General features: G+C 46.1%; 1 protein-coding gene across 1 annotated transcript; it reads right to left on the bottom strand.

Moving 5' to 3' along the window:
- Positions 1-119: 119 nt before the first annotated feature.
- Positions 120-25,221, bottom strand: POMGNT1 (protein O-linked mannose N-acetylglucosaminyltransferase 1 (beta 1,2-)). Its single transcript, XM_033152241.1, has 22 exons — positions 24,990-25,221; positions 22,637-22,839; positions 17,530-17,635; positions 16,828-16,943; positions 15,977-16,042; positions 14,926-15,039; positions 13,757-13,874; positions 13,214-13,312; positions 12,862-12,989; positions 11,383-11,453; positions 10,732-10,807; positions 9,013-9,096; positions 8,518-8,559; positions 8,034-8,092; positions 7,477-7,549; positions 7,167-7,295; positions 6,654-6,779; positions 4,904-4,968; positions 4,216-4,260; positions 3,296-3,431; positions 2,983-3,092; positions 120-1,870 (listed from the first exon to the last, which is right to left on the bottom strand). Exons 2-22 carry the CDS (start codon positions 22,748-22,750, stop codon positions 1,774-1,776), a joined length of 1,974 nt encoding a protein of 657 aa, XP_033008132.1. The 5' UTR covers positions 22,751-22,839; positions 24,990-25,221; the 3' UTR covers positions 120-1,773.
- Positions 25,222-26,272: the final 1,051 nt, after the last annotated feature.

The raw sequence follows: 26,272 nt of genomic DNA, 5'->3' as shown, positions 1-26,272 counted from the left end.
TCTACACCCTAATTTGTTTGTTTTCTTAAAGACTCAGGCAGCATCAACTATGTATGGTTAGCTTGGTGGTGTGGAGAAAGAAGAGGAAACACAAAACAAAAAGACACCTAACCACCAAATGGAAGGGAAAGGATTACATTAAATTAGAACCTGGCCATCTGCTCGTAGGTGGTGCTCCCTTCCCTTTAGCTGTTCACTGAATCATTGTACAGAAAGTTACATTCTAGACCCCAAGGACTTCGCTCACCTCATAAGGCACCAGATGTGGAAGAGGGAAACCACTATTCCCTCTTTGTCCCTGAATTTCTGCCCTTTCCCTTCCCCGTTACCTCCGCCCAGCCAACACAGACTCTTGAAGAACCTACTTCCCCAAGAAGCCTCTTCAGAACTTCCTTAAGGTCCTATGAGCTCCTCCTTTCCAAGCAACATGCTTCAGCAACCTATGCCTCAAAAAGAGCAAGACTGGCTTGAACTGAGCAGGGTAGGACACAAAGCCTATCGGCTCCACAGGACGGAGGACAGGAGTGAGCTTCCATGGTAGGCTTGACCTTGCTTAGTGGTACAAACAGTGGTCATTGCCACAGGTCATCCACGCTGCAGACTAATGGCGGGACAAGTGTTTCTGCATTTGGATCTTTGAGCTCACAGCAGCTTTGTTCCAATGGAGCAAACATAATTGAGGTTCGGCTTGATCCATTCACTTCATCTCTCCCTTTCTGAGCAGGATTTCTAGGCCAGCACATGCTCCCTCAAGGCACTTTTTGTATACACACACACACCCCTTCACCACTTCTTGGCTCTTTTCTGTGGGTATTGTACAGAAGAGCAGCCTCACAGCCTTGGGCCTCTACCTGATGTTGCCAGTCTGGCTCTTATTGAGCATTTTCAGTCAAGAAGAGGTGCCTCAGTTAGAGCCAGAACTTGCTAGGTAGATAAAATGCCAGAGATTTTGATGTTTCCCTTCTTGCATCACAATCCACTGGGAGCAGAGACAGGAGGAAAGGAATTCTGGGCCTGAGCATCCAGGTTGGGTTGCCCACAGTACCGATACATGCAGTTCCATTTGTGGTTTGTGTCCTTATGTCCCGATGGTGAAGGCCATGGCCTACTTCTCCATCCTCTGGCACAAAAGCCAGTCTCCAAATTCAGGCGAACTGCCTGCTCTGTAGCCACCAATCCAAGCCATGTGCAGGATGGTTCCTCTGCCTGGAGAATGAATGGCTCCACATGCTTTCCAGGGCTTAAGAGTCCCATCGCAATCCCCCCTAAATTGGAAACCACCAGAAACATAAGCAGGATAGCTGCCTTTCGAAGGATGTTGACCAACACACAGAGTTAATAAATAATAATAACAAATGTATATATCCTGAAGTAGTGGTCTGAGAAGAGCTCCCTAAAAAAGGGAACCAATCACCTTTCCAAACAGCTCCTTCTGGCGTAACCCACAATTTGGGGGAAAGGGTAGCCACCGTTAGTAAAGCGTCAGTGTTAAAAATGAGACCGACCAACCCCCTCCCCACCCCGCAAAATTGTATTGTCGCAGTGGCTTAGAAAAATATTAAAGGCTCCAGCTCCTGCCTTCCCAGTGCAACGTTTTCACACTCAGCAGCTGCCTTGGGGCAGCGGAGAGCCCTCCCCCCATTGTCTTTGCCCCTCTTCCCAAGTCCTCCAGAGAAAGCGGCACACAAATCTCCTACGAAGCTCCATGGCGTCTTGAGCCCCTTTCCCCAGCAGGCTGTGAAGGCAACACGGACAACAATCCCAAGCCCTGCTTCAAGTTTGCTCCGCTCCGGCTCCTACGGCTCCCACTGCTTCATCCTTGGCTTGGGGCTCCATGTAAATGGGGGTCACTGAGGAGGGTTTCTTGGATCTAGGAGGAGGAGGAGAAAAAAGAGCTGGATACAAAAAAGGGAAAGGGGTGGGGGAGCTAAAGAAGTGTCTCGGACCAGAGAGAACAGCATGGAGAGAGGAAAATAAGAAGCTGCCTTGCACCAGATAAGCCCATTTGTCCATCTAGGCCAGTGTTGTCCATCTGGAGGCAGCATTGCTAGGCTTCAGGCACCCCCATTCCACTTAACCCAGGTTTCCTCGGCCCTCCAGATGTTTTGAGACTACAATTCCGATCACCCCTGAACACTGGTCCTGCTAGCTAGGGATCATGGGAGTTGTAGGCCAAAAACATCTGGAGGGCTGAGGTTGAGGAAGCCTGACTCAATCCTTTCTATAGATGGAGATGCTGGGGATTGTCTGTGAGCAAAGCATGTGCTCTGCCACGGAGTCAAAGCCTCTCCTCTTAATAACTGCCTGGAGAGGAATTCTGGCTTTTCATGTCTGCTTCATGACAACACACAATAACCGCCCCCCCCATCTATCTCCACCTTCGGAAGCTGCCTCCCATCCCTTCTCAGTCACCTTGCTATGGTCTCCCAAGATGGCTCTCAGAGTCAGCTATTCTCGCAGCCCTTCCTGCTGCAGCCACCTGGTGCACACGGCCACCTTTCCAGGGAGCTGAACTGCTAAGCAACCGTGGCAAAGTATGGCGTTGTCTCTGCTTCTTGCCTAGTCCCCTGCAATTCTTGTTCTGAGTGCCAGGCGGCGGTGGAGGCGGCGGCAGCAGCAGCAGCAGCAGCAGCAGCAGCAGCAGCAGCAGCGAGTTATGAAGACACAGAATTACAGAATTGGAAGGGACCCTGAGGATCATCTAGTCCAACCCCCTGCAATGCAGGAATATGCAGCTGTCCAATACAGGGATCGAACCTGCAACCTCGGTGTTATCAGCACCATGCTCTAACCAACTAAGCTTTCTCAAAACATGCGAGACAGCACAGGCTCAACTAGCTTGCTTGGGGAGCAGGATCTGATTTGACTGGTAAGCTGAGGAAATTCTGGGAGAAACATGCAGAGAAAAGCTGCCCTGACTAAGCAGCCTGGCACTAACATGGGGACCAGGGGGAGTTTCCCCTACCCACAAAGGAAACTTACGAATAAGGAGAGGCAGGCACTCCCACTACCAGGAAGTGGTTCTTCTTCCGGAAGAGGCGCCACAGTCCTTTATGGTTCCCACGGACATCCAGATCCCAGATGTGCAGGCACTAAGGACAGCGGAAAGAGGAAATTGTACAAGCAACGTGCCATCAAGGTTGAATCAGCCACGTGACGGAAGCTCCAGAATCTAAGTCGACTGGGCTGCCTTCCAATTCCCTTTCTGCGCTGGCTTTGGATTTAGAGGCCTACAGAAACCCCACCCCGTCCATCTTATGTCACAGGCTGGGCAGGGAAAAAAGTTGGAAGTTACCTTTGCAAGCTGAGTCCAGGTGGTGAAATCTGCCTCCTGCTCCATCTTAATGTACATAACGTAGATCTTCCCTTCAGTGTCGGGTACAAAGGAATCCTCACAGGGGTTCTTGCTGTGATCCAGAACTTCTGCCTCACTGAAGGAGGAATTAAAATAAATCCGGGACCGTGAGGACAGACAAAAGAGTGAAGAGATAAAAGCCATAAGACACACATGTATGAACACACACAGGGGTTTCCAGCAATTTTTTTAAAGTGACAATTTGTCTGTGGGGAAAAGTAAAAAGGAAAAGGCTGTAAGTTTGTGGGAAGGGCTTACATTGCCCCTATTGCTGAAGCTTTGTAGTCATATGTCAGGCAAAACATTTAAGGTGACTACATAGTTCTTTTGGGCCCTTCCCCTTCACATATTAGATAGGACGCTTCCAGCCCTTCATAATTTCAGTTCATGACGACATTGGTTAAAATCCACCCACCCACTCCAGAGATTGAATGATAACATTGTGATCCAATTGTGCAAAATTTCTGGCTACCACTTATTGTTTCTCCTCTTACAGTTGATGCTGCAGAACATGCAGAAGATGCCCCACTTTCCACAAATGGGGACACTAGAACGCCTCTCTCGTAGGCATGGCATGCTAGCAAAATCAATCCATGCAACGACAGCAGACACAGTCTGCCATTGATCAAAACAACTCTAAGAGCTGTATAGATATATCAGCATAATTCCGATGCTTGCTTCTGTAAAACTGAATAAAAACATAATACCCTCCCCAACAACAGAGAAACAAGCATTCATCTCCAATGTAAAACAGTTCCTACACACACACACACACACTCTCTCTCTCTCTCTCTTTAAGGCTTTGCAAATTATCATCTTTTACCATCAACACATGTCCGATTTCCTAGCATTCAAGTTACCTGAGCAGCCGGTGGATTTCAATTTCATATGCATCTTTCCTTAAGCTGGATGATGGAAAGATAAAGACAGTCAATCAGAGGGGGCAGGGAGAGAAATATTGATGCTTAACACCTTTGAGGCAGTTTGTTGGGTGTCAGCATCCTGCTTAGTAAATCCACTGCACAGTGCACCTTTGCTACTATGAAAGTCATTCTAGGATAGTCATCAGCTTATTGACCCTGTTGTAGGAACACCAACGTGGGTTGGAGTAAAAACTAGAAAACGGGGAAGAAGATAGTATACCCCAGGAAACACAACTGGAGAGGAAAGTAAATGTTTTTTTTTCTATTTATGAAGAAACCACCTTCCTGCTGGTATTAATCTCCTAGAAGTAATAGCCAATCAAATTTAACTCAGAGTAGACCTATTGGAACTAATAGGCCTACCTTAGCAATCTTCATTGATTTCAATCAATCTACTCTGAGTAAAGCTTAGCTGACTATCACTCTATGATTTTTAAAGGACACCCACAAAAGAGGCAATATGTTATTATCAACTTTTAGGGCATTCTGGTTCAGGTAAAAGAGTGAGCCTCAGCTGGAGAGATGCATAAGCCAGGAAGCCCTAAGCCTGGCTCAGAAAGTCAGTCCCAGGTGCCCCGGAGTGTATTAGGGCTCATTCCGCAGAGGCTGGATATACTGCACTCACCTCTCCACATTTTTTATTTGGACGCTGGGGACAGTGTTGAACTTGTGCTTTTTGAAATAGGCTTCCTAGAAAAACCAAGAGGCAAACACATATTTAGGGGTTATCAAGACACCTTTCATGTACGTACGTATAACCCCTTATTTCCACATATCCCTGGAGCACACTTGGGAGGGAATCTAGCTTGATACATAGGGGCACAGATGATAAGTCTCCACATCAAAAACACACTGCCCCATGGCAGACAACCATCCATAAATGATTTGTTGCATGGGAATGGCCACAGGGAGTATTTAAAGCCTGAAATGCAGCTGTGTTAAGTGAAAAGAAGAAGAAGAAGAAGAAGAAGAAGAGGAGGAGGAGGAGTTTGGATTTGATATCCCGCTTTATCACTACCCAAAGGAGTCTCAAAGCGGCTAACATTCTCCTTCCCCTTCCTCCCCCACAACAAACACTCTGTGAGGTGAGTGGGGCTGAGAGACTTCAGAGAAGTGTGACTAGCCCAAGGTCACCCAGCAGCAGCTGCATGTGGAGGAGCGGGGACACGAACCCGGTTCACCAGATTACGAGTCTACCGCTCTTAACCACTACACCACACTGGCCACAGGAGGAATTAGTTCATTTTGGGTCACTGGACTAGCCGGGCAACTTGGGAGCTGGCATACAAATTGACATAAGAACACAGAGTTGTATCCAATGCTAGACCTACTCAGAGTAGAGTCATCACACTGACTAACTGAGGTTCCATTATTTTCCATGAATTGACTTTCAGGAGAAGTTATTTGGGCACAAGCAATTTTCCCTATGTGGGCATTTAGGACACACAATTATCACAGAGCAGGGCCAGGCGCAGTCTCCCCTCCCCAGCATTGTCCACAGGCTTGGGAGGCTGTCTGCAGCAGAGAAGCCTCCCAAAGCCAAGCAGGTGGTCCCTATGAGATGAAACCCCGAGCTCTCAGGGTTCCCGCTTGCTGGGACAGCCCCTGTGTCCTGGCAGACGGTCCTGCTGCAGACATCCTCCCAAAGATGCAGAGAGTGATGGGCAGAGGGAGCAACCTCCTCTCATGCCCCACGTGATGATAGTTCTGTGCTTTCAACATCAGAACAGGACTCGTATGGAACTGCTGCACTGGCTCAGATGAAAGATGAACGAGCCCTACACTCTGTTTCTTGAAAGTGGCTACCCCTGAATTCTCTTGAGGCTGCCAAGCTAGGCATGAAGGCTCAGCCTTCTCCCATTTGGTTCTAAGGATGGGAGTCATCGCTCAGTGGTAGAGCACATGGTTCAATCCCTGGCATTTCCAAGCAGGAATGGGAACACCCCCTGCCTGGATCCCTGGAAAGCTGCTGCCAATCAGTGTAGACAACACTGAGCTGGATAGACCCATGGTCTGAATCAGTCCTATGTTCCTGTGACAGACCTCCTCTGCACATGAAGCTTTTGCTGAGTTCTCATGGCCTACAAATGCTGGCATAGCTGCATGGGAGGTGAATATGCACAGAAGATGAAAAGAAGCAGCTTCTTTCTCCAAGGTTGAACTGCAGCTGGGGAAATGCAGACTGTGCTCCAACTGTCCTTCTCACCGAGTAACACACATGCCATGACCTCCTTGAGAAGAACAAAGAAGGGGAAGCTAGCAGAGACCACAACCAGTGGATCTGGAAGCAGAAGGCAGCCAGCAAGGGGGTTCCCTAGGCAGAAGCACACATTGCCTGATGCTTCTCTGTGCAGGTTGGTATGGGCCACACTCACATGGAAGTAGCCGTTCATGTTGAGGCCAACGATGCCGAAATGGTAGGAGCGCGACACGTCCGGAATAAGGCATTCGCGGCCTTTCCGCTGCTCCGGCATCCGCATCCACATGTCCCAGTCCCAGAGCTGGAGGGAAGAAAGCACAAAGTAGTCGAGCCCAATGTGAGAAAGGGCTTCTGGGGGGAGTCCCTGGTCACATGGTCAGGGGGTTTGAAGGTCGTCTAGGTTCCAAACATCTCAGTACTGACCATTTTCCTGCTCCATTTGTTCAACTTTCCAAAATGTAACAACGTTTTAGGGACGTTCTACTTTTATTTCCATACCAAAAGTTAGAAGGTGTGAACAAGTATATCTTGCCCTTTAAAAATGCTGATAAAGAATGAAGGCCTACAGCCCTGATGCTCTCAAGAAGGGATACCGCTAGTATTTATGGCTACTGTAAAGGGCAACCACTTGGCAATAGAAAGAGGAGGCCTTGTTCTACAAGGAAAGGCAAACCGAGAGGACACTGACCTTCTCTGGTGTTGGCCATTTGGGCTCCAACTCATCCTTGTAGAGAGTCTTCCTCAACACCCATCCCAGGCCTGGCATGGTCTCCACACGGTACAAGAGTGAGGGGTCCTCCGCTGTGTGCTCATATCCCTAATTTTCCAAAAAGAGAAGCACCTAAGCAAACTTCCGTAACAAGAGCATATCATGAAGCGCCTCACCCTGATTTGAGGTGGCGGGAGGGAAGGAAGAAGTATGTTGATCACAGGAGGGTGATACAGAAAAAAAGGGAAGAGGCAGGAAAGTGCAACGAAGAATCAAAAGCAAGACCCACCTGGTCATTCCAGGCAGAGATGCAGTACAAGCTGTCGTCTTCCTCCAGCAGATAGATGGACTGGCTTAGGAAGCTATACACCAAAAGAAAACAATTCAAAAAGAGTTAGAAGAAACATTGTTTACGCCAACCTTAATCAGGTTGATGAAAGAGGTTTTTTTATCATTGATCAACCTAAGGTCAGTGGCATTCTTTTACAAAAATATCACACATGGAGCAAAGTCATGATTTGCAAGTCAGGCAAAGGGGTCAAATCCAGCGGCGCAAATGGATTGATCTGAGTAAATACTAAGTATGACCACAAGGGTTTTATTTATTTTATACCTTACCCTTTTAATCTAATGCACACATTTCTGGAGAGGTTGACATAAAGGGTTGGTCTGAATTACATCTAGTTTCCTTCCTGATGGGCTGGCTTGTGAAACCAATCTCATACTCCCTTTACAATGGTGTTGCGTTCTCTAAGTCATGCAACAAGTTGACCCAAAGTGACTTTGGTCAGAATGAGCAAAGACATCAGGACCCAGCTAGGGCTCATTGATGGGTTCAGATAATACCTGAAGAAGTCAATGGAGATGTCCAAGTCCTCTTCTAGAACCACGGCAAATTTGGCATCCTACAAAAAAGGTGGAGCACAAAGAGAGAAAAGTGAAGGTGGTGAGCAAGGCCAATGAGACCCAAAGTTCAGAAGCAACATTCTCACCCAGGGGATGCAGGAATTTTGGGGGACCAGGTGGTCCCAGCAACAGTTCAGTTTCAGAACTATGTCAACTTGATCAGTGCATGAAGGTACCACCCCCTCCACAAGCACTATATAAGAGACAGTTATGTCACTGTGCATGTTTGTTAACTGCATGCTCAACTACAAAAGCCTCTGCTACGTCATGTTCTACAACAGGTGATCATTAGAATCATTTATTCAGGACAGAATATCCTCCCCAGTGATTGCATACAAGCGGAGAATCAAAGGTAGAATTTTCTAAGTCACACTCAGAAGGGGTAAGTGGGGAAACGTGGTGGAGGTTGAGGAAGATCACATACCGGGTGCAAGTTGAATGTTGCTGTCAAGCTGGCCTTGTAGTGCTGTGAGAGGGAAACGATGCCATCTGTTACAACACTATTCAGAACTCGACTGATTCAGATCAGTTCCTTGGACTTGCTACTGAAATACTACTTTACAGAAATCATATATCTCAACCCCTGCCTGACCAGTGTGGTCCATCTAGGGTGGTAACCTCAGCCAGAGAGCAGGTCACCTCTATTACACTTAGGCATAGCAGCAGGAGTTTCATGCAACTTTCATCTGGAATCACACCAGGTTGGTTTTTTAAGCTCAGTCCCAGACACAGGCACATTGCTGGAGAACAAAGACTGGTACGCTTGAGCTAAAGGTTCTGTGTGGTGCAGTTGCTTCAGTTGCCAAGCATGGTTATTCAGGGCAATCACATTTGTAATGGGGCTCGTAGGCAAGCAAGATGGCTGCCCCAATGCATGGGCATGGCTTCCAAGGGGAGAAGAGAAAAAAGGGTCCCTCACCTGGGAGACTCTGGCATTTTTAATGCTGATGGGTGTGTGCTGGATTCCCTTCAGGCCAAATAGTTCCACCACATCCATTGGCTCCTGGAAAGGAAAAGAAAACATATGAGATTCACACTCCCACAACCCTGGTTCCTTTTTATCAAGGCAAGGCAAGCATGGCTAGACATATTTTTGACTCCTTAAAGAGGAGCACAACAGGCTTCAAAGACTGACTGATCAATAAGATAATGCTACCACAAAGGTACAGGAAGCCAACTGGTGAAATGAAAGAAAGCTTCCCAAGTGCTTTTAGTAAGCCAGAGTCTATGGTCAGCATTCACGAGAAGCAGCAGGAAGAAGTTAAAGTGAAAGCTTACCTCAAGCTGTCTGATTTAAGTGCAGTAAAGGCTGCACTCTTCTGTCATTTACTCCCTAGTAAGTTCCAGTGAACTCCTGGTGCAGCTTATTCGCCAGGTAAAGTTGGCACCTCAAGTTATTTTCATTAGTTTTCTTACCCATCTTTCGCCATAAGGTCCCAGGATGGGTTACAGCAAGAGAAGAAGAAGAAGAGTTTGGATTTGATATCCCGCTTTTCACTACCCGAAGGAGTCTCAAAGCGGATAACATTCTCCTTCCCCTTCCTCCCCACAACAAACACTCTGTGAGGTGAGTGGGGCTGAGAGACTTCAAAGAAGTGTGACTAGCCCAAGGTCACCAAGCAGCTGAATGTTGGAGGAGCGGAGACACGAACCTGGTTCCCCAGATTACAAGTCTACCGCTCTTAACCACTACACCATACTGGCTCTCAGAGGGTGGCAGAACGACCAAAAGGGCCCCCCTCTGCTTAACAAAGACGTTAGGTTGGCCTCAACTAGGGCCAGGGCCTTCTCAATATTGGCCCCGACTTGGTGGAACAGCCTATCACGGGAGACCAGGGCCCTGCGGGATTTGCCATCTTTCCGCAGGGCCTGCAAGACGGAGCTGTTCCACCTGGCCTTTGGGTTGGTATCTGTTTAATATTTATGCTTCATCTTTTATTGGTGGGTTATTTTGAAATTGAGACCTGCAGTTTTAATTAAATTTTAAATTTGTATTTTAATCTGTTATTTTAAATTGATCGTTTTTATGTTTTTTGTTGTGATTTTAATTGATGTTAGCCGCCCTGAGCCCGGTTCTCTGGCTGGGAAGGGCGGGGTATAAATAAAATTATTATTATTATTATTATTATTATTATTATTATTATTATTATTATTATTATTATCTTAATATCCAAGAGGGTCTATGGGGAGGGGGCGGTCTTTCAGATATTTGGGGCCTATGTCATTTAGGGCTTTAAATGTGAGCACTGTGAATTGTGCCCCGAAATGAAGCAGACACTTCATATTTTAATTTGGCTGCTGCATTCCAGAGCAGCTGGGGTTTCAGAAGAAGCTTTAAAAGGCAGCCCAAACAACAACTTGATGCTCCACAGCTGCATTTTGCCTTTCTCATTGGGAGCGGGGCAGAGAGGATAGAAGAGACACTTGCTTCTCTCAAGTGGTAGGGCCTGAAGGGGAAAGGAAGATCTCAGCAAATCAGCAGTAGCACCTCAACAGAACGAGACGGGATATTTTGTCGATAGGTGGATATAGAAGGTGCAAGCGCAATTCCTGGGTAAGCCCTAAGGGATTTTTAAAAGCACATTATTCTGTGATCAGAAAGGATGCAAAGTTCTTGATGATGGAAGAAGGGACTCACCTCATAATATCCATCAATGAAGACTGTTATCATCTGAGGATTGACTCCTTGTGCTGACAGCAGCGATCGCAGCATCCTATGGGAAAGAGGGACAATTTTTTATTCTTTAATTATCTTTCCTGCTGTATGATTTAGAGAAACAAATGATTTAATATAAACAAGAGTAAATGTTGCACAGCAGGAGGGCATGCCTCCCCATCTCCAAAGTCTTGCACATAGAAACCTAGCTGGAATATTTCTCCCCATCTGCTAGTTTTCTGCCTGCGGGGAGACACTGAGGCAGAACCACTATTCTAAAGCAGTATAGCTGGTGAACATCAGGGCTCTAAATATGAACAGGGATCCTCCATGAGTACAGACATTTCCTTGTGTCAGATAATCACCTTCCACAAGCTGGAGGGTGATGGGAACAGTGGCAGAGAGGGGGTGGAGCTAGTTTGCTTGTCCCTGTTATCCTGCCTGTGCATTTACTCAACCCTAATTGCAACACACCAAGGCTCCCACATTCCAAGCCCAACAACCTGTCCTTGAGGTTCCTACACTTATCAATAAATGTGCAAGGGCTGAAGCTGAATTTTCAGTTTCCGACTGCAGTACTTAGAAACCCCAGACAAGTGCCCTGCCAATGGGCCCAAGTCAGTCTCAACTCACCTGTACAGGTAGTTAGGTCTGTTTCCTGCAATGACAGCAACGGGCACATCAAAAACTTTGTTGTCTTTGAGCTAAAAGTGGAAGAAAGATCCTTAAAGCAGATGTTTCAGAGGAAAAGCACAAATTGTTCCCCAAACCCATTCCCTCTTCCTATTCACACCCATATAATTTCTTGTTCTGGAACATTTATAAGGGTAAACTAAGTTAGCATAGCACAGATTTTCTTACGACATGCCAGTGGTAAGTACAAACAAAGCACTTCCATCAGCCAGGTACCCTTCAACTGTTTCCAAAATATATATATACCCATTTGCTCTTGAAATCCATGTTATAAATTAAGCAGCCTAGAACTGGGAAGAGATTCTCACAACTTGGATTAATTTTTGGCTCTCATAATAATAGTAATAATTTTATTATTTATATCCCATCTGGCTGAGTCTCTCCAGCCGCTCTGGGCAGCATACAGCACATAAAAAATTGTAAAACATTAGACATTAAAAAATTTCCCAATTCAACCTCAATCTGTTAGCCACCATCCATCCTCCAACCACAGGACATTCACCGCCTTCACTGGTTCTGATTTAAAAGAGAGGTAGAGCTGGGTATCATCCACATACTGATGAACACCCAGCCCAAGCCCCCTGATGCAGCTTCTTATAGATCAGGGATGTCCAACAGGTCAATCAAGATCTACTGGTTGATCCCTGGGAGGTTTTGGTCGATTGCTGGCTCCTCCATCCGGCCCCACCCCCTCGATCGGCAGTATGAAAGACGGAGCTCTCACTGCAAGGCTGACTGTTTCAGAAGCGATCTCTTGGTGAGAGGATTAATTTATCCTTTGCCCTGTTCCCCCCCAAAACGGGTTTCCCCTCCCCTAAAAAGGCTCAACAACTTTGCCCTGGAGCCCCCCAAAATGGGGTAGATCACTTCCAGTTTTTAATTGTATGAGTAGATTGCAGTCTCTTGGAAGCTGGCTGTCCCTGATACAGATGTTAAAAAAGCATGGGGGAGAGGATGGAACCCTGAGGCACAAGTGAGAGCCAACTCATCCCCCAACACCACTTTCTGGACACACCCCAGGAGGAAGGAGCAGAACCACTGTATAACAGTGCCTCCAGCTCCTCTATAGACAGTCCAGAAGGATGTCATGGTTGATGGTATCAAAGGCCGCTGAAAGATCCAGCAGAACTGGATTTAAGGCGCAGGAATGCAAGCAAAAAGAACTGAGAGATATCGCTTTGAGAATTAGAAATAATGCAGAAGAAGTGGCTGAGAACTGGGCGGAGCATGATGGGCAGTAGGCCTTTACATATTTGAGAGTCTTCACAGGTCACTTGGGGACTTCCACCCATAGTCTTACAGAGCTCTCAGCTGGCTGCTTAGTTAAGGAGATCACAGGAAGGCCTTTGTGCTTCCTCATCAACTTCCATTCCTGGAAGAGGTTGGGGAAGAAGGGGGCTCTCGCTCAGGCTTACTCACTGGATCCGGATTGAACTCTATAGGTGTGGGGTCCTTGCAGCTGCATACACTGCCATACCCTTCCACCTTACTGCAGAACCGCTTCCTCCGCCGGTTGAGCTCCGTGTCAGGCCAGTGGCATTCGGCATCTGAGAGTACAACGAGGAGGGTTATTTTGAGTCACAAAGAGAATTCTGGGCTAGACAAGCCTCTACCAGGTTCTCACTACGGATTCTTTAGAGGAGGGGCAAAGAACCCTTTAAATGGATGGTGTCACTGGGTGGCCTTACTGGGTCATCCCAGCCTTTGCCTCTGCAACTCCACCCTTAAGAAGATGCTCAGGAAATGGCGATGAAGAACCAGCAGGCCATACCTTCCACAGAAGTTAGCTGGACTTCAGTCTTCAGCAAGACAGGCTCTCCCCAAGAGGAAAGCACCGGGGACTTGGCATGTTTTTCACCATAAACCTCACCTAGAGAGAAGAAAGCATGTCAGGGTCTGCAGGATACAATTACCACTCTCTGCTTGTACAAGCCTGGCACTAGGCTGCCGCTGCTGCAACAACATGCATCTTGAAGAACAGGTAAGGAACCTTCGGACCTCCACAGGCTGTTCAACTCCCAGCTCCCCAAAGCCGTAGCTAGCATGGCCGATGGTGGGATGGAGCCCACTAGGTCTGGAAGGACACACATTCCCCATTTCTATGCAAGATCCATGACCCTCAGCAAGGAAATCAAGCCAAGCCTGCCCTCTTTCTGTGCCCCATTGGGACCACTGCTCAAGGCAGGATTAGCTAAACACCCATCTAGGGTGACCAAGTGGCACTGGAGGAATGGAGACATGTGGTGTAGAAGAAGGAACTCCTTTCTCACATTCTCCCATGTAGATTTGGGTCAGAAAAAAACCAGATTCTGACCTCCTTTCTTCCCCACAAATGTCCATGTGTCCCTCCAGTTGAGGGAAGCTGCAATCTGACTCCCTAAGCTCTTCAGGAGATTCTTTGCTGTTTCTTTAAGGTGGAAGGAGCCCTCATCCTGAAAAAAATGGAAGAAAAGCCAGGCTGTTATTACATAGGGGTTCCCCTCTATTTTTTTGTAATAAACATCTATTTTCAGCCTGACACAACTCTTTTCCTTCTGAGTTGGTCACAGAGGCACAACTAATGTCACTTTTTTAAAAAAGTAAGGTAAAAAAAAATCTGTGCTTGATAAATTTCCAGAGTTTTAGAGCCTTTTCTCAGCACCACTTTACCATTTTAGTTAAAAATAGTGTATCCATAAATGGGTGCTGCAAGAATAACAGCAGTGCTTAGCTTTCTCCAGACAAGAATATCAATAAGGATGGGTTCTGCAATTGGAACTAGTTAGTTCAGCCACCCAAGACAGATGTTGGCAGCTAGGCCAACCTCTAGTGTTATCTCCTTTCCCCCTTTGTTGCCTCCTGATTTATAAGGAGCAACAGGGATGCAACCATAAGGTGGAGCCAACTCCAGCAACCCATTGCGCATTTGTTTTCTCAGATGAGAACAAGTTAGCAGGTACCACCACAGTCACTTAATCATTTGGCTCAAGAACATCTGCAGAGCACTATCTTGTGAATAAGAGGTTGCATTGAACACTAGTCCTACTCAGAGAAGGCCCACTGAAATTAATGGGCACAACTATCTTAGGCCCATTATTTTCAGTGAGAGTACTCTGATTAAGATACAATCCTAATTATTTCATCAAGAAATAAATTTAAGCCTTAGACTTTCTTTAGTTTTTTGTTGCTCTGGGTGAACCACCCAGCAGGTCACCCATTAAGTAAACAGAATATGAAACAATACCATTCACATTAGTAAGTGTACAGCAACTGCATAAAATAGAAATCCATACTATGTTAGCCACAGGAAAGTAAATAAATCAGTAGCTGCAAAGTTAAAATTAGTCCAAGTTTGCCTACTCTGAATATTTAGAAGCGTTTCATTTCACCTGACTTTGAAAAAAAAATAAAAAGCTACTGAGCACATCCACACTTTTTATCTCTACGGAGAAGGGAAAGAGAGAGAGAGAGAGAGAGAACCAAAACTCCAGCCTCCACACCTACCTTAATTGTGAAGATAAGAATGCGGCCTCTAGCTACCATGTTAAGGAAGAGGACCATGGCTTCGTCCTCATGTGGAGAGTAGGTGTCGAAGACTCTCTTCGCCATCACATGACCCTATTAAGCATTCACACAGAGAAGCAGATTAGATCGTGGCATCAGTGGATGGATGAGTCCTGCTCAACTGCTGAGATCCACTAATAACAACAAGAGTTTTAAACACAACCAGCTGCTTCTTTGCAAACAGAGTCAGCCAAAAACTGAAGCCAATGTGCATCTTCCTGATGTTCTATATAAACACATGGTGGGACTATATACGCACACTTTAAAGTATATTTTTTTCACATACATTTCATCATAGGATTCCCGGGTGGGTTGCCATTATGTTAAAATTATGTTGGTTAAAAAAGAAAGAGCAAGTAGAACAAGTCCTCCACGGAGCCACTCGCAGCTTCCCATTGCAGCAGCAGACTTAACGTTGGCATCCTCTAGTGTCTGAGCAAACAGGCTGGTCTTTATCTCACACCAACATGAGTGCTGTATCTTTATGCACCATTTTATTTATCTTTAAAGCAAGCCACAGGGCTGGAAGCAGCACCTGGCACGGTGACGGGGCTAACAAGGGCTGAGCATCTGGGAAGGCTCCTTGGCAACTGAGCCTGGCTTTCCCAACAACCCCTGCTCCTTGGGTGAAAGTCTGCCAAGCAGTGGCAGAGGGTGGAGAGGCAGCTGCCGTTCTGGATATCCCCATGGTGCCCAAGTGTAGCGCCACACGGGGCGTTACGGGGTTGTTAAAGAGACAGGTGGCTTGCAGGCGTCTGTCGCAGATTGCTGTCATGCTGTTGCCTGCTAGGATGCCACCAGTGATAAGCAGAATGGGTGGGATTTGGGTCCAAAATCTAGAAGAGCAGGCTCCAGAATCAATGATGGAATCAGAGCTATTTCTAGTTTCAGCGACTTCTCTACAGTTAACCAGTCACTTCCGCACAATTGTAAATACACCTGGCTTCTGAGATGCAAAAGTAGCTTCTTTCAGCAAGTCTTAATCACTTACTGTAGCCTGATTCAACACAATCACGTGGATGCCTCTGCCTTGCTCCCGGGCTTCATCTTCCAAAACCTGTACTATGATAAAAGAAACTATAATAATACTTCATCCCTCTAGCTGCCACCACACCCTTTTGGCACAAATAAGCTTTCTTCCAGGAATGTCCCCCACTAGTTACCGAAGTCCTGTGGCCCCACAGAATTGAGTGTTTACCACCACATTTCTTGCTTAAGGAAAACCACCCAAAGTGTAGACAAGAGATACAGTAAGCTTTACACTGAAGAACTTGAAAGCTGAGGTGCAAATGCCCCATCAGATGATGGTGGTTGGTGGTTACAAAAACAGAGATGGTTAACTTAATGTTGGACTGCACCTCCCATAATCCAGAGGTTGGACTACAACTTCCACTGTGCCTCACAGTGGCTGGGGCTGAAGGGCGCCTGAGTCCACCATCAGCCATTAGTTCCCTGCCCTGGTAGAAAGAAATACTAAGTAAGCACCGTAATCTTAAATCCACGCACCAAGGAGTAAGCCCTCTTAAACACAGTGGCATTTACTTCCAAGTAAACACATACAGCAGGGATGGGGGAACATTCAGCTCTCCAGATGTTGCTGGATTCCGGCTCCCATCAGCTGCATCCACCATGGCCAATGGTTAGGGGTGATGGAATTTATAGTCCACCAACATCTGGAGGAGCACAGTTTCCCCATCTTCAACATGTGGGATTGTGCTGCAAAGTGTAACAAGCCTCTCTGTTTCATAAGGTGCTTTGCTTTGCTCTGAAGCCATGCATATGAGAACTTCCAGTTTCCCCATTTATTGCATCTCCCCTTATAGCTGCAGCGGAGTCCCTCACCGTCGTTCCATCCACTGCCACATAGACTTTGGAGCGGCTGGAGTACACCTCAATATCCAGAACCTTCCTGCTGTTGACAGGTCGTCGAGGGATCTCTGGGTTCTGCAAGCCTTCATCTAGGGAGGGGGAACAAACCATTTACTTCAAGCTACTTATAAACTCTGGTTAAAAAAACCCCCACAATCAACTCATTCCCAGAAAATATAATCCAAAGATCTAGATTCCAAGAGGAGCATAATACGACATATGTTTTCATCCCCAAGTTCAGGGAAACTAGATATTTAGTGGCAGCCTCCCACTTGATGTCCTTTGAATATTTCTCTCCTTCCATGTAAAGGTTTCATTATCTAACAGAAATGCTCCAAGTGTCTGCTTTGACCATGCGGATGAGGTTCTTAGAGGTCTCCTTGGATGGATCTGAATAACTGGAAGCTGTCATTAAGCTCTTACATCTATACACCTTTCTCTATGGAATTTCTTTTCTCTCTCTCCAAACCAGCTGAAGAATACACTTTAAAGGACTTTTCGTGCAAAGCTGCAGCAGACCGCGAACAACACTATTGCAGCGAGGAATGTTGCATGCTGCCCATTAGCCAGGAGATTTAACATGCTATGGCATGCTGAGCAGGGGAGATACCAGCTTGACCTCTGCTGTAAAGGACATTCTACTGCTATCACCTAGACACAACACTCCATACACACCATAATCCTGAGAAGATTCCTCCTCTTCATTGGCTGCTCTTCTAGTGTCCAATATCAGCTTTATATTCACAATCACGGTCACTAGCAAAAAAAGAACAGCCCCCATCTGCAAAGCAATAACATTAGACCATAAGTATTACTAATCTGATGCCTTAGAAGTCCTTCTGTCTTGAAGAGTATCTCCTGCATAGCAGGGCATGAAGGCAAAGATGTAGTGTTGGCTAAAGAGCAGAACCATAGCTCTTGAATTATTTTGACGTACCTTTCACCTCTACCTCTACTTGCTACTTCCATTCACATCTAAAAGGAGTTGTTTTCCCCAGCAAAATTTTACAGGGCCTTACATGGCAATGGGGGGCCTCCTACCTTGTTAAAGCTTATCACCCATAACCACACATTCCCTTTCCCATGCATAAAGGTGCAAATATATTCGGTTTTCTCCAGAAAGTAACCAGACATTATTTAAATTCCTTAGAACTGAGTTGCTGGCATTTGGAGATGGAAATCAGCTTGGAGTCAATTATCATGGGACAGATACTGCATGCCTTCCAACATTTGATAATGGCAATATTGTCAAGTGGCACACAATTCTTTAAATAAACTGCATTCAGCAGAGTCCAAGGCCAAGTGGCATGCCGCAAGGAGGATTTCAAATGTTACCTACAAAATACATAGCAGAAAAAACCCTGTTATGACATTCTGATTGTTGCAGAAACATTTGTCTGCTAGCCTTCCTTAGCAATTGCGGTCTCTTCACTCTGATCCAAGAAAAATAGCTATTGTTACTACAATTCTCAATCCCGGTTTAGCCCACAGAGCTAGGAAGATAAGCCAGAGGGCACCAAGTAACAATGAATTGCTAGATCATTATGAACGAACATTCTCTTTGCAAGGCATTTTAAGCAGAATTAAAAAACAAACACTCCCAACCCCCAACATCTGGCGCCTCTTAAATGGGTGTTGTTGAAAACTATCCATTGTCATTACAGGCAGTTTTTAGCTTTCTAGCCCAGGGTGTAGCAGCGCTGTCGTACAACGATCTGTATTTAATATCAGATGGCCATTCTCCAATATCAAGCTGACTTGCTGTTGACATTAGATTGACATAAGTGACATCAGATTTCAGGTCAGTGAAAACCAGCTGCTTGGAAGGAATCTGGACCCACTGTGTCCCCACAAATTGTTGCAAAGCGGTTGCAATGCCAATGAATAGGAATAAATGTGTAAAATAAAGAACCTACCCCTGTGATGATGATGATGATGATATAAATGCCTACACTAACACTATGCAATAGAATGAAAAAATAATGCCCCCATCTCCCCCCTTCCTCTTCCTCTCCTTTCTTTTCCCCCAACTGCAAGATGTCTATGACATTAGTGTCTCATACCGAATGTAAATGAACTGTAAAGAATACTATGAATTGAAAGTGGAGATGCTATATGTACTTTCCCTTTTTTATTTGTCTTGTAACTCAAGAAAATATTCAAGGAATACTAATTACAGTGGTACCCCGCAAGACGAATACCTCGCTAGACGAAAAACTCGCTAGATGAAAGGCATTCGCTAACGAAAGGGTGACTCGCAAGATGAATTTCCCTATGGGCGCGACTCGCAAGATGAAAAATTTTCGCGGTTCCCCCCCCCGTCAAACCGCGCTTCCCCCGTTGGTGCTTCGCAAGACAAAATTTTCGCTAGACGACAGAACTCGCAGAACAAATTAATTTCGTCTTGCGAGGCACCACTGTATTTTAAAAAGATAAAATGTGTAGCCCCTGAAACAAAAGGTTGCACAACTTGGAAAGCTGATTTATGAAATAATATGGGATATATCCGTAAGAAATGGTTAATAATTATATATTCACAAAGATAAAGCCCAAATCAAGAATGGGGAACCTCCAGATGCTGTAGGACAGTGTTTTTCAACCTTTTTTGGGCAAAGGCACACTTGTTTCATGAAAAAAATCACGAGGCACACCACCATTAGAAAACGTTAAAAAATTTAACTCTGTGCCTATATTGACTATATATAAAGTAATTCTCTTGAATTTTTCAATTTTTCCCACGGCACACCAGGCAACATCTCGCGGCACACTAGTGTGCCGCAGAACAGTGGTTGAAAAACACTGCTGTAGGACTCCAACTCTCCAAAGGGAGAGGACAGAAAAGAGAACCCCTAGGCCTGGAAAAGGTTCTCAGAGCTATGCAGCATTTGCCACACAAGTTTTTGCAAATAAACTTTGCTTTGTGCAACAGATGTTAGCTTGTATGAATGGGACTTCCCATTCCTCTCCCCTCTTCTGCAGTCTCTGCACCACCACCACCCCAATCTGCTCCAGTGATCCTCTAGAGCAAATGGCAGGCAGTAAGATTTAAGTGTATTCAGCACAGCCTCATTTGCAAATATTATTTAACTTATGGAAACTGAGGTTGCCATAGCTGCAAGTTTTAGTGTCTCTTAGAAGTGCAGAATTTCAGCTGTCTCTTTCCTTACAGGTAAAACATTCCAGAAGACACACTAACCACAAGGCCCATTATTCAGATGCTTACGTAGCCTCTAACTCTTCTAATCTAATCCCCTTTAGGACACACCACAATGTTTTCAGAACTTTCCCATACCAAGACTCAGATTGTTCAAGTCAGAGACAGGTCCTTCAAGTTTTAGATATCCCTTTGAGGAGGCACAACACCACTGCCTCCATTATGCTGTTATGGAACTGTGGTTGACAGAGCATTGCCTATTGCCACAGCAGGTGCCATGATGAACAATCCCCCGATGATGCAGGAATACAGGGCAACATGGGTTTCTATGGGAACCCGAACTTGAAGAGCCCTGTCTGTGTGCAATTAAGGTGTCAGCTTTCCCCTCAACACTGACAGCTTTGTATTAAGCTTGCTGTTTTGAGACATGGGATCCAGACAAGATATTGGAACACATTTGCTATGCCTCTCTGCCTATTGCAATGTCACATTTCTTGAAGGCTGCTGGAAGGTTGCGCAATTCTTGAAACAAGAACACTTGAAAATTTCAGTTACAGGGGTGGGTAGCTGTGTTGGTCTGCCATAGTCAAAACAAAATAAAATATTTTTTTTTCCCAGTAGCACCTTAGAGACCAACTAAGTTTGTTCTTGGTATGAGCTTTCGTGTGCATGCACACTTCTTCAGATATTTCAGATATTCTTCGTAAGTGTTTTTGAAGTCATTGCTCTCCATTGCCAAACATGCGTGCAGTGCTAAGTCACTCTCTCTCTTCAAATGCCTCTTCAAAGTCCATACTTCCCATGTGGCCTGTAGTTTGGCCCCTTAATCCTTACCCCCAATTTTAGCATGTTTTATGATGTGCGTCTTCCAAAAAACAATTCCTCAGCGAATTTGATAATTTTCTGATGCCCTAGACTAGAGGGTATATATGTTAGCATGCTTATTTTACTTGTATTTAGTAAACAAATGAATTCAGGAAACATTTTGAGGAAAAATAATAATACAGGGGGGAAATTCCTGAAAATATGGGTGACCTCCATTTGCTCATATTTATATCCCCCCTCCACACTATTTTCTCCAGTCCTTTCCTACCTTTTCAAGTTTAGATTGTAAGCTCCTTTGGGGCAGACACGTCTGTCTTGCTTATATAAGTTGCCATAGACATTGACTATTATAAGCTTATAATACTGAGCTCATTCTTCAAGTGTGGATTCCTAGATATGCAAAATTGCACTATCTGTGCACAAGAAGGGAGGTGTGAACAGGCTTGAGGACAGCCTACCGTTTGCAGAAGTTCAAAAATTATTTAGAAAGAAAAATTAAGCGGGAGCCCTGCAAGAAAGCCCAGTTAAGATTGACCATGTTCAGTGGCTACAGAATACTGACTGACTTATGGGGTGGGGAATGGAGTGGAATATCATGGAAGCAACTATGGCTGGAGTATTCCGTGCTGCAATATTTTGTTGCAGTTCTCACTTAGTATTTTGGAGACTCGACAGAATGCATTTCTTTCACCATTCAACCCCAACCCATCCTTAGTCACCTGTGGTTAGGAAGCAAGGGCTGTGCTTTCAATGCTTAACAACAACATATAAAGAAGTAGCACTGAAAAGGCATTCAAAACTTCCATATGCACCACAAACCCCTTTCAGGTAGCCTTGACCCTCAGCATCTCCCTAGATATTATCAGCTTCTTTCCTTCAGGCTTATTCCCCCACCCCCACCCCTTTGTTTACTGTCCTTGCTGTAACTCTTGCCACCTTTCACTTCGGCTTCTATGTCTCAGTATATAAAAATTTGCAAAAATATTTTCTTCCTCAAATTGTCACAAGATTGTCCCTTGGGGGGGGGCAACTTAGTAGCAACCTTCTGTTGCATAAACAGATCTCTTGAAAAAGCTGCGCTACAGAGAACAGGGAGCAAATCAGTGCATGTAAAAAAATATGTGGGGGAAGAAATAAAATAGAAACATTGCAAAGAGACATGATCCAGTATGAAGATCTGTCTCTGGAAGCTACTCTTTCCATTCCTCCTTCTGTAGCAGCATTTAACTGAAACCCATTCAGTGCCGCTTGAAAATTGACAGCTTGAAAAAAAAACTTTTATCAACATCACTGTAAATCCACTGGTTTATAGGTATAGGTATAGCTAGATGGGGGAGGGAGGGAGTGCACCTCCCTTTCCATTTGCTGAAGGGTGGTCAAGGGTAATTGTGCTTGTCTGCTACAAGCTAATCAACAGAGAGTGGCTGGGGAAATCCAGCCAGATGGGCGGGGTACAAATAATAAATATTATTATTATTATTATCCCATGGCACTTTACTGACCAATACAAATCGTAAGCTTTTGTAAGCAAGAGCTCATGCTACAATAAAAGCAGCTAGCTTTCAAAATGCCACAGGATCCTGTCCTTTTCATAGAAACAATGCAGAGATATACTTTGGTACCCATAAAGTTTCACTTTATCTTCTTCACTCCACTCGTAGGTTTCCTCAAGCGCATCACCCAAAAGCATTTAAAGTCAACAGTCTTCCATTAATAATAATACCAACCCTAATTGCACATGATGCAGCACATTGCTCCAGCAAGCAGAGCAGAACAAAGAGTCCAAGGGACCTGCTCGCTCACCTGACAGAGCCTCCTCAGCGCCCTCTGATTTGTCAGCTTGTACTTCCAGGCCAGGTACCAGCTGCGTTTCTTCCGCGGATTGGCTAGTGGGTTGGGCTTCCACTCATCCATCATAGTAGGGCAAAACGGATGGAACTGGACACCTACATGAGGCAGCGCTCAGCATCTGGCTTCCCTGAGTTGCATTCTACCACCAACAAGACCTGGCAGGGCAAAGAAAGCAGAAGAAGTTGAAGGAGTAAAATCAGGCTCCAAAGGTGTGAATAATAATAATAATAATAATTTATTATTTATACCCCAGCCACTCTGGCCAGCTTCCAACAGAACATTAAAATGCAATAATCTATTAAACATTAAAAGCCTCCCTAAACAGGCCTGCCTTCTACGAAGGTCCACCTCTATGTCAAGGCAGCACAATATCTGCTCCATAATTAAATGAAAATGCAAGTGTGCATTATGTTTTTCATTTACATAATTTATTCTGTTACATCACTTGGAAGCTATCAAAATGTCATAGTTTGGCAAGGAGCAGTCATAGAAGGAAGTCTTCCTTTGTTAGGGAGCCATGGGGTAGAGGAATGATGGGCCACTGGAAGGAAAGGGCCAAGTGGAGCACCAGTGGTCCTACTGCATGTCCAAGTCCCACTTAGATGGTCTTTAGAGCTGCAATGAGCTGGTTCCCACTTAACACTGTCAAACTATGTTCAGCATGTGGTGGCGGGGTTTCCAAAAAAGTCTATTGTTGCTGCTTTGCTCCTCCTCCCATCCTGCTGTTGCTGCACTGGTGTGAGCCAAACTGTGGTTTGGCCTAGCATGTTGTCCAAACCTGGGATCATGGTTTGTTTCACTTAAGACAAGCCACAAGCCAAGGCTTGCCAGGAGCAAGACGATGCATGGACGCAGGTGAGGGCAACACTCTAAGCTAAACCTTGGGCTTTGTTTGCAGCAATCCCCTCTCCAACCAGGGACCCTCCGATTTGTGCCAAGTCGTGATTTGGTTTAGCGTTACATGTGAACCAGCTCATGGGGCACAGTTTTGGTCATGGCAAGATAATAGGATGCAGATCATCAGAGATCCTTCCTGCAGGTGGACAGGGCAGAGACTTGGATGGCACAACATCTAAGGATAGCAAGGGTGTGTGTTGGAGGTGACATATTTTCTCACACATGACCATCTTGATACCTCTAGTTTCTTGCAACATCTCCTCACTACATTGACCAGTGGATTAATCAAATACATGAAAGCTGTTACACATAACTCATAAGCAGATTTTGACTCTTAGGGGAAACTTCCCAACTGCACAAGTTCTTCAACACCAGAAGAGACCACCTAAGAAAGTGGTACACTCTCCTTTGTAAGAGGCTGGACGGCCACCCATGAGCAGCAGATTTCCTATATTAGCAGAAGGCCTGACTAGATGAATTTTGAGGTCCTCTTCAAACTCTATGATATGGCTAAAACCTTTCCCAATGCTAGCAAGGAGCGGGGAGGGGCTGTAGCTCCCATGTGTTTTGCATTCAGAAGGTCCCAGGTTCTGTTCCTGGGGTCTCCAGATAGGTTTGGGAGAGACTCCACTCCGAAACCCTGGAAAGAAACTACCAGTGTGCTGATCTGGATGATCTGATTCCAAATAAGCCAGTTTCCTGTTCCTCTGGGAAGATGGGAGCCTGCCACTACTTGCCAAAAGCTGAACAGATTATATGCTTACTTATCTCTGCCTTCTTTAACAAAAGCTTGTGCTTGGAGTGGGAGCAATGAGTGTAGTGTAGTGTAGTGGCAAAGGCTACATGTCTTTGAAAATAAGTCAAAAACAGCAAGCCGGCTTCCAGGCAAGTATTAAAAGAATAAGGGAGGGCACTATTGACTACTACTTTTTACACAGAGGGTATCGTTTATGGTACACTACATCAAAACAAAGGATATTTTTAGTTAGCTTTTATAACACCACGATCCATGTTCAGCTCCCTCAATGGAAAGCAAACCCGAATCGGCACTGCGTGCCCTGAAATGAAGAGAGTGCAACACATTTGGAGGGGGCGGGGTGTCTGTGTTGGCTCTCCTGGGAAAGGGACTTAAAAATAAGCCTTAAGCGATAAACTCTGGGAATACGGAGATTCCCCCGTATTTTGCCGCCACCATTACTAGGAAGGGCAGGCCGAGTAAACGTCGGAAGGGGATATACGGCAGGTTCCACAAAACAAGAAGCACAGGGAAAGGCGGCGGGTGGATGGTGATGGTGCAAAATGGATCACAGCGCCTAGGGAAAAGAGGGATCAGCGGATTGCCAGAAGCGAAGAGATCTTTCGTTCCAGCGCGCTGTATGCATTTCCAAGGGAATGTGGATCTACTCACGGCCTTGACAGCGGGTCCAGCCCGGCGCTCTCCCCATAACCAGGAGCCGCTCACAGTGTGCAGCGGCGGCAGCTGCTGGTCTCCTCTCCCTTTTCCTCTCCGTCGCGAACCAGGCACAGGGAAAGGGACCTTCTCGGAGAGGCTGAACCCGACGCGCTCCTCCGCTTCCGGCGCGGGATATACAGCTCGCAGGCTGCTCTTAAAGGAGACGGCGGCGGCGGAGGCTCCTGCAGAAGAAGGAGACGAGCCAGCGGGCGGAGAGAACGGGCGAAGCAGCCAGAGAGGCCTCGGCTTGGCTGTCGATGGGCGGAAGAAAGCGCCGCATGGCAGGGACGCAGCAGTGCCATTGGCCCCCTTGGCCGCCGATCAAAGCGCCGGCCCCTCCTCGAAGGAGCGCAACAGGCGAGGAGGAGGAGTCTTTCCAAGCCGCAGGCTGGATTCCCGAGCAGGCGAGGGCAGGCAGGCGTGCGAAGATCTGTTCCCCCAAAGGTTGGCTTAAAAAAAGAGAAACCTCGATCCAAAGCTAAGCTGCTTCCTCTACAGCATCTTCGCCGGAGGAAAATGTTTGTACGGGACACGTGTAAAGGGAGAGAGAGAGAGGGCGCGCGCGCACACACACACGCGTAACAAGTTGCTACACTAAGGATTCACCTAAAAGGCAGCAGCGACAGTTTTCCTGGATTCGACTTCTGCTGGGTTGGTGTTGGTGCAAGTCCCGAGAAACACGGCTCGTTAGTTTCAGAGGCCGGTGCGACTCCAAAACCGCGCACCATAGGATCGATGGTCGCCCCCCAGATAGTATGTCATAGGTTTATCCAGCGCTTTTGTTGTTGTTGTTCAGTCGTTCAGTCGTGTCCGACTCTTCGTGACCCCATGGACCAGAGCACGCCAGGCACTCCTGTCTTTCACTGCCTCCCGCAGTTTGGTCAGACAGACTCATGTTGGTAGCCTCGAGAACACCGTCGAACCATCTCGTCTTCTGTCGTCCCCTTCTCCTTGTGCCCTCCATCTTTCCCAACATCAGGGTCTTTTCCAGGGAGTCTTCTCTTCTCATGAGGTGGCCAAAGTATTGGAGCCTCAGCTTCAGAATCAGTCCTTCCAGTGAGCACTCAGGGCTCCATTTCCTTCAGAATGGACGGCGTTTGATCTTCTTGCAGTCCATGGGACTCTCAAGAGTCTCCTCCAGCACCATAATCCAGCGCTTTTGTTGTTGTTCAGTCGTTCAGTCGTGTCCGACTCTTCGTGACCCCATGGACCAGAGCACGCCAGGCACGCCTATCCTC

Source organism: Lacerta agilis, chromosome 6 (genome assembly GCF_009819535.1).
Source record: "Lacerta agilis isolate rLacAgi1 chromosome 6, rLacAgi1.pri, whole genome shotgun sequence".
NCBI lineage: Eukaryota > Metazoa > Chordata > Lepidosauria > Squamata > Lacertidae > Lacerta > Lacerta agilis.
The sequence above is the reverse complement of the archived record's forward strand: the minus strand, read 5'-3'. Positions and strand labels throughout refer to the sequence as shown.